Genomic DNA, 14,292 nt, shown 5'->3' on the forward strand with positions numbered 1-14,292 from the left:
CTTGAAACTCTGTCTTAGTTCTTCAACAAAGTGCTGCCTGACGCAGAGGTGATGGTACTATCCACTGAGACAAGGCTGACACATTAATAGAGGAATAAGCATGGTAACTGATTTGAATCAATGTAATTGTAATGTGTACTATATAATATTGCTTATTTGATAATTACAGAGCTTTTGAGAATTGACACTTGTTAATTGGTACATTCATACTTGAAGTATGTTCTGAACAAATATTTTGTTCATGAAATCTTTGGACAAATCCATTTCTATTCAAACTGAGTCAGAAATGTAATATATTCAGAGTTCAGCAGTATGTTTCAAGATAAAACACAAATAATTAATTATTTATATTACATTTAAACTGGAACTCTTGAAATAGAAATGTGAGGAAAACCTAATTTACTGATTGAATTTCTTTGTAAATCCAACAATATAGAATCTTCTAACAGTTTATCAATGAAATATTATATTCAAACTGCACCAACATTTGAGGATATAGCTTCCAAAAAGACAAATGAAACAGGCCCAAATATATTCCTTTTACTATATTTATCATTCATACCTCAATTTTATTGATTATAAAGCTTTTTACAAATTTAACATTGCCTTAATAGATTGATTCAGCCTTAAAAGAATATAACAGGGAAAAGAAAATGCCCTTCCTATAATTCACCATCAACACAACTTTCTAACTTTGTTAAGAGTTGATCTTCTAAGTCACGGATTTCTTGCTTCTTTCCAGTGAGCTCCTTTCTAAGTTCATTAATTTCCATTTGGTCTTTCAGAATTTCTGTTGCATTATTCAGAATGGTTACTAGTTTTGGATTCTCTGAAAATATAATCAGAACATCCTGTTACTCAGAATTGTCATTAAAATTGTCTTTAGCATTTATTTACAGTTGTGTGAAGATTTCATGGTGATGTAACATAAGCAGATGTATAAATAAACCAGTGCATGCAGATATTGAAAATAAAATTTCTAATCCCTACCCAAAATGACAACAATACAGCATAGGACTTGTATCTCATTACTGTTAATGTATTAGACACTGTCCCTATGTTTCTTGTTAATCCAAACGCTTTGAAGAACAAATGTGTCAAAAGACTACCTTCCTAAACTATAGTATCCAAAGCTAATACAATAAAAGTTCATACTCAATATCACATTATTTTCATTATGATGATGCTTTACAGACCAGTGTCAACTGGCACTGGGAAGAAAGCATAAATTGCCCATGTTACTGTACCATACCACGTACTCATATTCAGTGCATCGTGTTCTCAGCACCGTTTCAATGTTTTAAGTCTGAATGCGTGCATATATTGTCTAATAGCAGACATCTCAAAAATATTTCTGATTTATGGACTTATTTTAAACAGTTAAACCAGGTAGTCATTTTCAGCCATATATTCTGGGAAAGAGAATTCATTCATGGCAGTTTAACTCCATGATGAAGCTCTGAGCACTTTCAGATTGCTGTTCCATGGATCTGCACTAAAAAAAATCTACTGCATATATGTCATTTACAGCAGAATTATAAATGACTTCAGCAGTGTTCAGCACCTACAGCAGTGTTCAGGAATAACTAAGATAATACCTTCCAGGTCTACAATGTTAAAAGAAACTCCAACATTTTGAGGTACTCTCAATGTTTGAAGTGCAGAATAATGATTTAGTGCTCTATATTCCCGCTGAGTTAGTAGCAAACAAAAAGGGCCTACAGCATGAATGACAATTAAATAAATAGTCTAATTAGAAATGTTCATCATTGAATGTGAGGCCTTCTTACTCAAAAACATGATTTATTATTTGTAAAGATTGGCACACGATTTGAGTTGAATATTAACAGTTGCAAATGAATGGGTTCTGATTGAGTCAGAGATTAAATAGAAATTATCTGGAACAATGAATTATTCTGTCCATTTTTATTTTTAATGATGGCATGTAGAGGGATGGGCAGACCATCAACTCACAGAAATATATCATGAGGCTGCAGGGCGTCATTTTAACAATCATTCCATTTTTAACTACAGGCGGATGATTTTTTTCGAGCAGCCAAAAAGAAGACAAGCGAGTCCATGAGAAGAGTTTTCCCCTTAACTGAAGTTAACCCAGTTAGTCCATAATCGCATATTCCAATCATAATGTGGCTTTCCAATTCTCCACATCATTGGATCCACACCCACTCCATTGACTACCATGGGACCAAAATGTACCCCATAATCTCTTCCCCTTAAAGCATGCTATTATAAACCTTCAGTACTGAAGCAGGCTTCTTATGACATGCCTCCAACAGTCAGGCTGCCTGTTTGAAGTGGGGTCACACTTAAAGGAGCCCTATCATCTGCAAAACAGTGAGGACATGCATTGTTCTCAATCCATGACCTCATAACATTACCTTCCCCTGCACCAACTCACTTGCAGGCTGAAATATAGACTTTTAGGTCTTATTTGAAACCTAAAACTAAGCCTTTTTATTTGATTTCTTAATTTAATTATCTATGTTAATAGACTTGTTAACATTGAGGTGGACTATACAGCTCCCTGCTGGGTGTGTTTTCGGTGCACTTGCATATGGGGAGTGGCATGTAAAATATGCTGGGCAGCCAACTCATTGCCTTCCTGTCCACTCCCAATCTGTTCCCTAGAATGCAAAGTGGGTACTTTACCCAATACACACTAAGATGCACCTCATGATCATTTTCAGTTAAAGCACACTGTTACAAAATTTTAGCACTAAAGCAGGCTTCCCACGACATGCCTCCAACAATCAGGCTGCCTGTTGGAAGTAGCCACACTTGAAGGAGCCCTACAGTCTGCAGGATGTGGTGGAGGCTGGTACAATCGCAACTTTTAAGAGGCATTTGGATGGGTATATGAATAGGAAGGGTTTGGAGGGATATGGGCCAGGTGCTGGCAGAGGTGGGACTAGATTGGGTTGGGATATCTGGTCGGCATGTACAGGTTGGACCAAAGGGTCTGTTTCCATGCTGTACATTTCTTTGACTCTATGTTGCTGTCTCTGCTGTCCCTCCAAATACAAGTATTCCTATCCAAATAGCTAAGCATAGAATTCCTACCTTGGAGCTACAAGGTTAGGTTCCAGTCCAGACCTGCCCTAGACTTGTATCAGAATATGTCTAATCAGGTTGATTAACAATATCTGTTGACTGGAAAGATCCATTGAATAGGAGGGGACACACAATTTCTTTTCCATATCCACATCCATAATTTTTTTTCAATTAAGTTAACAAGTCAAAGACTATCATACATACTTCCATGAATGTAATAGTCCCAGAATATTTCCTACAAAGGAAAGAGAGAGATTTTAAATCCAGAGGAATTAGAAATGTAAAGCACAAATAAAACAAATCAGTTGTATCAACAAACATTTTAAAATGTACATTTATATAATTATCTATAAGTCAATAAACAGCTCATGGAATATAACATAGGATACTTAAAATTGATGTCAAGTCAAAGAAGGGGAAATACTTTAAGAAGGAGAGATGATTTAAAAAGGAGGGTGAGGCAATAGAAAGACACAAGTGTTTAGCAAGTGGGATTCCAAAGAGAGTGATTCTTCAATCTGGTGATAACAAATTCATGGTAGAATTTAGAGAGAGACTGCAACCACCTTCTGTCCATTAGAATGAAACCAGTGGAACATCAGGGGCAGATCATTGATGATATAGTGAGAAAAACACACAGTGAGCATCGCTCCTCACTTTATAGCACTGCAATGACAGCATCAATCCCTATATCCCTACAATCCAACAATAATCAGTTAAACAATTACAGAGGTAGGAACTCCTTGCTTAGCCGTATGGACAGGAAAACTTATATTTGGATGAAAAATAGAGACGACAACATCTTTGCAGTCAAGATGTTTCTTTGCTTACACATCCTCCTACTTGTAACTCTTCCTTCTGAACATGATATCCCTCTAACCCCTTCCTATTCATATACCAACCAGACTCCTTTTACATGTTGTAATTGTATCAGCCTCCACCACTTTCTCTGGCAGCTCATTCCACACATGCACTACCTCCCCGCATGAAAAAGTTGCCCCTTAGGTCTCTTTTATGTCTTTCCCCTGTCACCCTAAATCTATGCCCTCTAGTTCTGGACTCCCCACCCCAGGGAAAAGACCTTGTCTACTCATCCTATCCATGCCCCTCATGATTTTATAAACCTCTAAGAGGTCACCCATCAGCCTCCATCGCTCCAGGGAGAACAGCCTATTCAGCCTCTCCCTATAGCTCAAACCCTCCAAACCTGGCAACATCCTTTTAAATCTTTTTTGAACCCTTTCAAGTTTCACAATATCCTTCCAATAGGAGGGAGGCCAGAATCAGACAGGGTATTCCAAAAGTGTCTTAAACAATATTCTGTGCTGCCACAAAATGGCCTCCCAAATCATATACTTAATGCATCGCTCAATAAAGGGAAGCATGCCAAACACCACCTTCACCATTTTATCTACCTGCAACTCCACTTTTAAGAATCTGTGAACCTGCACTCCAAGGTCACTCTGTTCAGTTACTCCCTAGGACCTTGCTATTAAGTGTGTAAGTCCTGCCCTGATTTGCCTTTCCAAAATGCAGCACCTCACATCTATCTACATTAAACTCCATCTGCCACTCCTCAGCCCATTGGCCCATCTGATCAAGATCCCATTGTACTCTGAGATAACCTTCTTCACAGTCCACTTACAACTCCAATTTTGATGTCATCTGCAAACTTACTAACTATATTTCCTATGTTGACATCCAAATCATTTATATTTATGACAAAAAGTAGTGGACCTAGCACCAAACCTTGTGTTTTATCTGGTAAAAACAATGACTGCAGATGCTGGAAACCAGATTCTGGATTAGTGGTGCTGGAAGAGCATAGCAGTTCAGGCAGCATCCAAGAAGCTTCGAAATCGACGTTTCGGGCAAAAGCCCTTCATATCTGGTTCAGTTCAAGCAAAGCCAGTAGAATTGGAGTAAAGCTTGCAGCCAAGTTGATCTCTCAGATTTTTGAAAAGAAAAACCCTTTACATCAGTACAGAATGAAACTGATCTGGTCTCTCACAAAAATATGTCAATACTATCCTTGCAAAAACTTTCAGTTCATTCTCATACTTAATATATCTCTTTTCAGAAGGTAAACATATTTAGGCCTATATTTTCTTGTTAGAACCATGTCATATCAGGATTAATAGTGCATCAGGCTTTGCCCATTGAACACATTTTCCTGTAACATTATCATATGTGGTGATGTATCCCAACACTATTATTGGGCATTTGTCTCAGGAAAATGACTTCAGTAGGTTAGATTCTGAGGGGATTTTAATAATTGTGAGCAATAACATAAATAACTGAGATCTAAAGAAATAAATCTAAGAGTGCTGCAAAAGAGCACAATGTGACCAAGGTTTCATATCTGGAGAGTCTATTGGCTCAAGTAAGTAAAGGGCAGAGTTGCTACATGGTACTGAGAGAAGGAAGATAAGCCAATGACCAGAGCACAGTAAGAAGAAGTCCTCTTGGTATTCAATATTACCTTTACCAATTCCCATATGGCAGTTCAATGACGTAAGTAGTTCAATGACTTTCCCAGATGAAACAAAGAAGGAGGAAACTACCAACGCTGCAATGACCAATGTAACCAGCAAGTTTTGTATTGCAGCCTGCCATTATTCTGAGAACTGGAGATCATGCCAGTTATATGATCAGTGAAGGAATGAAAAGGAGAAAATGAGAATGACCATAAGACAAGAGGCTAAGATGAATGCTAAAGTGGAATCCTTACAGTTTTCTCATCATCTTCAAAAATCTCTCGAGCCTCTTCCCTGGAACAGATTTCTTCACAACACTCTTTGTTCAGCATCCACTTCCTAAACATTTCTGTTTGCTGATTGATGGCACGATAAAATTGAGACAGGAATTGTGCAGCTGCTGATTTCTGTAAAAATACTCAATAATATTGAATGGCAATGTAATAATAAATCAGATGCCTGTGTGGCTATCACTTCGTATTGTTATATTGTACCATTGTAATCCTGTTGGATGTGAGCATTTTGCAATATCCAGAAATTATGAAAGGTTCTTTATAAATACAAGTTATTTTCTATTAAGTATATCAAAGTTAAGACTCTAAGCTGGAGGTTCACTGGATTTGCTGATGCTGTGGCTTAAAATGCGCCAGGATAATGCTGTCTTATGAATCTGTCACAATATTGAGGGATGATTTTTATGAAATTCCTTTCAAAATTCTTTTGTTGCTAAAGTACTATGGCTCATAAAATGAAATCAACAAAATAACTAAGCTAGTAATAATTGATATATTCATGTCTGCTTAGCCATGGATATAATTTCCAAATTTAAAAAAGACACAATTCTGCCAAATAGACTCAAACCCAACATAGGAGAAAGTGAGGACTGCAGAGGCTGGAGATCAGAGCTGAAAATGTGTTGCTGGAAAAGCGCAGCAGGTCAGGCAGCATCCAAAGAGCAGGAGAATCGACGTTTCGGGCATGAGCCCTTCTTCAGGAAGGGCTCCTGAAGAAGGGCTCATGCCTGAAACGTCGAATCTCCTGCTCCTTGGATGCTGCCTGACTTGCTGCACTTTTCCAGCAACACATTTTCAGCTCACACCCAACATAATCTGTTATAATATCACTTTAAGAGGAAATATGCTAATGAGCAAGTAGTCAGGATACAGAACATGTGACTAGTTCAGGTTGTAAGTTTTCTCACTGAGTTGGAAAGCTTGTTTTCAGATGTTTCATCACCATGCTAGGTAACATATCAGTGAGCCTACAGTGAAGCGCTGGTGTATAACCCACTTTCTATTTATATATCCTAGTCTCTTAAGGTGGGTGATACAATTTTCGGTTCTTTTTCTCAGGGTTGGTAAATGAAAGAAAAGAACTGGAAATGATATCACCCAGCTTAAGAGACCAAGACACATAAATAGAAATTGGGACGTAACACCAGCGCTTCACCAGATGCTCACCGATTATGTAAACATAATAAAGAAACATCTGAAAACAAACCTTCAAGCTCAGCAAGCAAACTTACAACCTGAACCTCAACCTGAGCTACAAATCTTTTCAAAAATTGCCATGTGAACAGTAGCCATTGTCAGTATAACTTGCAGCATATTGTGTGAAGGAGCACAGCAGTGATTTGCTCTCACAATAGTTGGTGAACCTCTGTAATAAATCTCTCTGCTGACTAATCCTATAACAGATGTTCCAATAAACAGAATGTAAATCCATTTACTGGTATATGGGAGATTGATAATTACAATATAGTCTTTTTTTAATATAAAATTACAAAATTTAAGATGCATGTTCTGTTATCTCATTTTGTGCTACCTGGTAATTTTTTTTAACCATGCAATATGGCCTTTTCATTTTGTTGCATTTCTCTGTTTAATAAACAAAGTGCTGGCTTTCTGGATGGGTTGTAATCACATTGATGTTAGCTTGATACCTACAATATATATATTCAGGCTCAGGTTCTAACTCTGGATGAGTCTCTAGTCAGTGGGTGGTCGGCCAAGTTAGAAAAGTGCTGAAACTAGAAAGAGGCCCTTGCAATTTTAACTTAATTATATGCTGCCAAGTCCACCTCATACCCATTCCTGCAAAACAACAGCAAGTAGTCTTTGGTTGGCTGTTGACATTTAACTAGGTTTGGAAAGGTGATTTCTGGGAGGATCTCATAAGAGGGAAGGAGGAGGGAGCTTGGGGAAGGAGAGGCCTCAATGTTCCTTGAGTCCAGATGAACACTTGCCCTCCTTCCAGCCTGATAAGGAAAATAAAGGTGGTCTCATCTGATCCATGATCATCTTCTCCCTTGACTTCATCTGTTAGAAAAGCCATAACAAAATTTTCCACTCAGGTCAGTGAAAACCCCACTTTGAAAAGCAGATGACTTCATTGGTCTTCAATCTCCAAGGATCAATGGGGATTGATATTGACTGAATGAAATTGACTGCTTCTTTAATTGGACTGCCTAGTCACCCATTCAGATTTCTGAGTCTAAATTTGGGCAGCTTTCTGTCAGGTTTGTAACCTAGAACATTTTAACTGCTGGTTTTTGCCTGGATCGAAAGGTTAGAATTTCTAACAAACATTCCAAAATGCTATTTCCAATGCTTAATTACCTAATTGGAAATTAATATGAATAATCTAGCACCAGATAAAGTCAGGAATTGTTACATGCTTTGGAAAACATTAATATAGAGTCATAGAAATATACAGCATGGAAACAGACCCTTCAGTCTAACTCATCCATGCCGACCAGATATCCTAAATTAATCTAGTCCTATTTGCCAGCACTTGGCCTGGATCCCTCTAAATCCTTCGTATTCATTTACCCATCCAGATTCCTTTTAAATGTTGTAATTGTACCAGCCTCCACCACTTCCTCTGCCAGCTCATTCCATACACACAGCACACTCTGCGTGAAAAGATCACCCTTTAAGACCCTTTTAAATCTTTCCCCTCTTATCTTAAACCTATGCCCTCTAGTTCTGGACTCACCCACCCCAGGGAAAAGACCTTGTCTATCTACCCTATCCATGCCCATCATGATTTTATAAATTTCTGTAAGTTCACCCCTTAGCCTCAACACAAAAATGTAATTTTAAAAACAAAGTTACCTCATTCCTTGGTCACAACTGTTTCATAGAGTCATACAGTCTTATGGAACAAACACCAACCCTTTGGTCCAACCAGTCTGAACATATTCCCAAACGAATTCATCCCACCTGCCTGTTCCTGGCCCATATCCCTCCAAACCTTTCCTATTCATGTACTTATCCAAATAATGTTTAAATTTTGTAATTGTACTGCAATCCATCACTTCCTCAGAAAGTTCATTCCACATACGAATCACCATCTTTACAAAATATTTGCCCCCATGTCTTCTTTAAATCTTTCTCGGATCACCTTAAAAACGTGCCCCGCCTTGAAATTACCACTCCTCAGCAAAAGACAACTATCTTTGACTTTGTCTACACCCCTAATTATTTTATAAACTTCTATAAAGTTGCTTCTCAACCTCCTATGCTCCAGTGAAAAAAACGTCAGAGCCTATGCAAACTTTGTTTATATTTCAAGCTTTCCATACCTGGCAACATCCTGGTAAATCTCTAATGAACCCTCTCCATCTTAATAATACCCTTCCTATAACTCGACAACAAGAACTGGACACAGTATTCCAGAAGAGGCCTCATCAATGTCCTCAACATTGACTTCCCAATGCCTATACTCAAAGGACTGAACAATGAAGGCAAGCATGCCAAACATCTTTTTAATCACCCTGTCTACATGTGATGCAAAAACCAAAGAATTATATACCTACCTACTAGGTCCCTCTGTTCTACAACACCACCCAATGCCCTACCATTAACTATATCAGCCTTAATTAATGAGATCACCAGCTATTCTCAGCCATGGATCGACTCATTAGTACATTTTAGAGTAATAAAGGCATTTTGGAATTATATCTAAAAACATGAAACAATTTTATACTTACAGTCACTTGCCTGACAGCCAAAGAGAAGCAATGATATTATCCCATAGCTCAAAATGACTGTCATATTATTTCCAAAATGCCTGCTGAAATTCATCATCACAGGAAAGACAAGGTGCAGTATTATAGAAGATAATACTTCACTTCACTCGATCTGATATTTCACTGTCCGTGTAGTCAGGCTGTTTTTAATCATGTTGTTGGAGTGTTTACTTAATAAATAACCAATTATTTTGAAAGGTTACTGCAAGAGATGACAGAGTGACTGGATGCCAGCCTGGGAGGGAGGGTGGGCAGGTGAAAGTCAACGAGCCACGTCAGTATGACTGCCCAACGCAATCCTGCTCCTGTGTTATTGTAATGAAAGTAGAATTAAAAGTATGTGGCTTTCTAGTAACTGAAGGCAAGCACCTAATTAAAATAATCCAGGGTTCAGCTGTGACTAGCTGTGCTGCCACCTTGCCAGTGGCAAAATGGTGGCCTCCCCAACCCATCACCCCAACAGCCCTGTGCATGGAAAAGCCACCATCTGCAAAGAGGTAGCATACTCAAGACTTCCTGGACAGTCCACTGGAAATGGGCTGTATATGGCCCAAGGATAAAGCACCCATTCCATGGGCTGCCATGACTAGAGGGACTTGCTGGGAGCTGCTTGCCTGGGCCTAGCACAGAAAAACATTTCTGCCTTCCCTGTGGGGCATCTGCAAAAGGAGGTACCCTCTTGTTCTCCTTTTAACCTTAGCACAGATCTCACCTCATAAGGAGCCAGCAGAGCCCTCGGATTGGGATTGCAATTTTAAGATAGCACTAGTGATAATGAATTAGGAGGCCACATACTGAAAAATTGTCACTGCGGCCCCACTCTTTACTCACGCACAATCAAGATCTGGAATTAACCTCTTCCAAGAAAATCCAAGATATGGTGTACGTACCATTTCTAATATCACCAGTCCACAAAACAAACAATTATTGATATTCCAAATGTACCTATGAACACCCAGAGCAGAACTTTCTTTTCACTGGAAATGTGTCTCTTTTCAGCCATTAACTCAGCAGAAGATTAGTAGAAACTTATTGTTACAAATAAGACTGTTTAGTTGCTGTCTCTATAATTGTTGGCAAAATGGAGGAATCAGAATGGGGGAAGGGAGTCAATATGACTATTTCTTAAAACTAAGGATATTCTGAGGAAGAATCATATTGGACTTGAAATGTTATCTCTGTTTCTCTCTCCACAGATGCTGCCAGACATGCTGAGTTTCTCCAGCACTTTGTGCTTTGATTTCAAAATTTTAGCATCTGCAATATAATATCTATGTTTAAAGGTGTTAAAAATGTCAGACTATGTAAACAGTTATAGTTTTAATTTTAATTGCAAGATAGAACAGAATAGGACCATAGGAGATTGATCAACTTGCTCCATTTGTTTATTTAAGATGAGCTGCAAGAGCAAATTGTGGCCCCCAGAGACATCTCATCCCAGAAGCATCAAGATGGATCTGCACAGACTCCGTACAAGGTCGGGAAGAGCGGACTCAAAGTGAGCAAGCGAACACTAGTCATGAAATTGGGAAGCAGTACCATTAATTCTCTGTCAAACATCTGGTACTACAACTGCAGTTTGTCAGAAAAACAATTGTAAAGGGACATTGAAGCAAGCGTAATGTCCCCTGTTTATACATGCAAGAGGCTTAATGCTTGTTTCTGGCATACCTGCAGGAATATTTACCAATACAGTGGGCGGTGTGTTTGCATTACAGAATGAGAGTACACATGTTGCTCATCATACTGTGTGCTTTGTTGGCTGTTTCAGTACCTGCAAGTTGTTTGTGGTCTCAGTGCACTATTAGGTTTAAAATTTCAACAAAATATTTTGTTGCAGATGAAAACCGGTATTTTTTTAAAAGACAAAAGTTTAATTTGTTGGCAATGGGGAAAAGCCATGGATATGCAATCAGCTACCAGTCCACAATACAAACAATTATTAACATTCCAATGTACCTATGAACACCCAGACTTTAATTGACCTTGAGTCTTGTCTGTTTACAGAAATTGGACTTTGTGATCTGAAGACAATATGATTCTAGCTTTGCAGCAGACTGCTACATTATGTTTGCCTTTATATATCATCCTAGCCCCAGCAAATTAGCATTTCCTTCTGTGAATAATGTCAAGAACTCAAATATTTTAAGTAGTTAAAATCCAAATCGACTTTCATAGGAAACACTATAGATAAATTAAATCTGTTCAGGAAATAAATCTGGAAAACAAATCTTTTGCATCTACAAGACCAATACTAATTTCATAAACAAAACCAAAATTGCTGGAAAAAATTCAGCAGCATGTGTGGAAAGAAACCAGAATTAACATTTTAAGTTGAGTGACCCTTCTTTAGAGCTAATAGTACCTCGGAAGTTGTTGGTTTTTATAGAAGATAGGATGAGGGAAGGGAATAAGGAGTAAACAATAGGTAGAGATAGAGCCCAAAGAAAAAGAAAAACTGTTGTACAGACAAAAACGTAGATAACGGTCAGCCTAGGAAAATGAATAGCTGCTAAAGGGGACTACTAACAGCAAACAATGGAATATGTGTAATAGCTGACTGTGTGATCCCAAGACCTGTTGTGTGGGGTTCGGGGTTAGGAGATGGGAGATGATGCCTCAAGCCCTGAAATTGTTGAACTGGATATTGAGTCCAGAAGGCTGTAGAGTTCCCAAATGGAAAATGAGGTGCTTGTGTGGAGCTTCATTGGAGCACTTCGCTGAGACAAAGATATTGGCCAGGGGCACAAGATGGTCTGTTGATGTAGCAGGCAGTTGGAAGCTCAGGATGGAATGTAGGTGCTCTGCAAAGTGGTCACCCTGTCTACACCTCATTTCCCCAATGTAGAGGGGGCAACTAATTTCATGTTAACTTCAGACTGGATAAGATAAGGTGATGACAATTTACACCAAGATATAACAGTGACATGAGCAGCCATGTGGAAGAGATTGTGAGGACAGTTTGGAAATGTCTGTACTAGTGAGAGATATTCTTATAGACAACAGTATCACTTACATGTGTAAATGATTCAGACAATAATTACAAAAGGTTAAGTCATAAGATACGAGCCCATGGCGTTGGAGTAGTATATTAGAATGAATAGAGGACTGGCTAATGACCAGGGAACAGCAAGTGGGGATAACTTTTTCGAGTTGGTGACCTGTGACCAGTGGGTTTAAACAGGTATCAGTGCCGGGACCACAGCTGTTTACAATACATATTAATGACTTGGAGAAAGGAAGTGAATGTATTGTAGTCAAATGTGTAGACTGCACAAAAATAGGTGGAAAGGCAAGTTGTGAGACAGATACAAACAGATTACAGAGAGATATTGATAGGTTACATAAATGGGCAGAAAGTTGGCAAATGGACGATACTGTGGGAAAATGCAAAGTTGTTCATTTTGGAAAGGAGAATGAAATAACAGAACATTATTTAAATGGAGGAAACCTTCAGAAAGCTGCAACAGAGAGGGACTTGGGGGCGCTGGCATACAAAACACAGGAAGCTAGCACACATTGCAGCAGGTACTCAGGAAGGCAATGAAATGTTAACTCTTATTTCAAGTGTGTTGGAGTCTTACTGCAACTGTAAAAGGTACTGGCGAGACTACATCTGGAGAACCATGAGCAGTTTTGACCTTAAGATAAAGGAGCAGAATTAGACTATTCAGCTCACTGAGCCTGCTCCACCATTCAAACATGGCTGACACATTTGTCAACCCCATTCTCATGCCTATTCCCCAAAACTCTTGATTCCCTGACTAATCAAGAACCTGTCTACCTCTGTCTTAAATGTACTCGATGACTGGCCTCCATGCCCTTCTGCAGCAATGAGTTCCACAGATTAACTATCCTCTGCCTCATGGAATTCCTCCTTGTAAACAGTTGTCCCTTCACTCTGAGGCTGTGTCCTCATGTCCTAGATTCTCCTACTAGTGGAAACATCTCTAGTTTCCAGAGTCCCCACCTGTTCCTCATATGACAAGCCCTTCATCCTCCAGATCATTCTTGTGAACCTCCTCTTGACCCCTCCAACACCAGCACATCCTTCTTTAGATACAGAGCCCAAACCTGCTCACAATATTCCAAATACAATCTGATCAGAGCCTTTTACAGCTTCGGCAGTACATCTTGTATTCCAGCCCTCTTCAAATGAATGCTAACATTGTATTTGTCTTCATAGCTGTCAGCTGAACTTGCATATTAACCTGAAGAGAATCCTGAACTAGGACACCCAGGTCCCTTTGTGCTACAGATTTCCAAAGCCTTTCCCCATTTGGAAAATAGCTTACGCTGCTTTTCTTTCTACCAAAGTGTAAAACCTCACACTTTCCCCCATTGTATTCCATCTGGCACTTCTTTACCCACTCACCTAGCATGTCCAAGTCCTTCTGCAGCCTCCCCATTTCCTCAATGCTAGCTGTCCCTCCATCTATCTTTGTGTTATCTGCAACAGTGCCCTCAATTCCTTCGACCAGCTTGTTAATTTATAACGTGAATAGTTGTAGTCCCAAATAAGCCACAACATACTGCAGCACCCAGGAACTACGAGAAGTCGAGGAAACACACCAACACAACATATTCAAGAATAATGGCTACCCGATAAGTGCAGTCCGCTGATTCCTACACAACTGACCTAAACAGAAAGACACAACACACCCAGAGACTCTAGCCACCCTACCATACATTAAAGGTATTTCAGAGATG

The 14,292-nt window shown here is 39.0% G+C and overlaps 1 protein-coding gene across 3 annotated transcripts; it reads right to left on the minus strand.

Moving 5' to 3' along the window:
- Positions 1–538: 538 nt before the first annotated feature.
- On the minus strand, positions 539–9,713 carry LOC140467351 (vitamin K-dependent protein Z-like). 3 transcript variants are annotated; one of them, XM_072563656.1, is made up of 4 exons: positions 9,544–9,713; positions 5,804–5,905; positions 3,277–3,307; positions 539–829 (listed from the first exon to the last, which is right to left on the minus strand). In XM_072563656.1, the coding sequence occupies exons 2-4, from the start codon at positions 5,894–5,896 to the stop codon at positions 663–665; spliced, it is 291 nt and encodes a 96-aa protein (XP_072419757.1). In that variant the 5' UTR covers positions 5,897–5,905; positions 9,544–9,713; the 3' UTR covers positions 539–662. The 3 variants fall into 3 exon arrangements, with proteins under 3 accessions (XP_072419757.1, XP_072419755.1, XP_072419756.1); XM_072563654.1 differs by having other exon boundaries at positions 5,804–5,967; XM_072563655.1 differs by having other exon boundaries at positions 5,804–5,956; positions 9,544–9,711.
- Positions 9,714–14,292: the final 4,579 nt, after the last annotated feature.

Source organism: Chiloscyllium punctatum, chromosome 45, assembly GCF_047496795.1.
Source record: "Chiloscyllium punctatum isolate Juve2018m chromosome 45, sChiPun1.3, whole genome shotgun sequence".
In the NCBI taxonomy this organism is placed as follows: domain Eukaryota; kingdom Metazoa; phylum Chordata; class Chondrichthyes; order Orectolobiformes; family Hemiscylliidae; genus Chiloscyllium; species Chiloscyllium punctatum.

Coding starts and splice junctions, on each gene's coding strand:
- LOC140467351 (XM_072563654.1), bottom strand. CDS start 9,640: ATGATGAATTTCAGCAGGCATTTTGGAAATAATATGACAGTCATTTTG. Junction 5,968..9,543: donor TGGCTGTCAGGCAAGTGACT/GTAAGTATAAAA, acceptor AATATTATTGAG/TATTTTTACAGAAATCAGCA. Junction 3,308..5,803: donor TTGAAGATGATGAGAAAACT/GTAAGGATTCCA, acceptor TTTCCTTTGTAG/GAAATATTCTGGGACTATTA.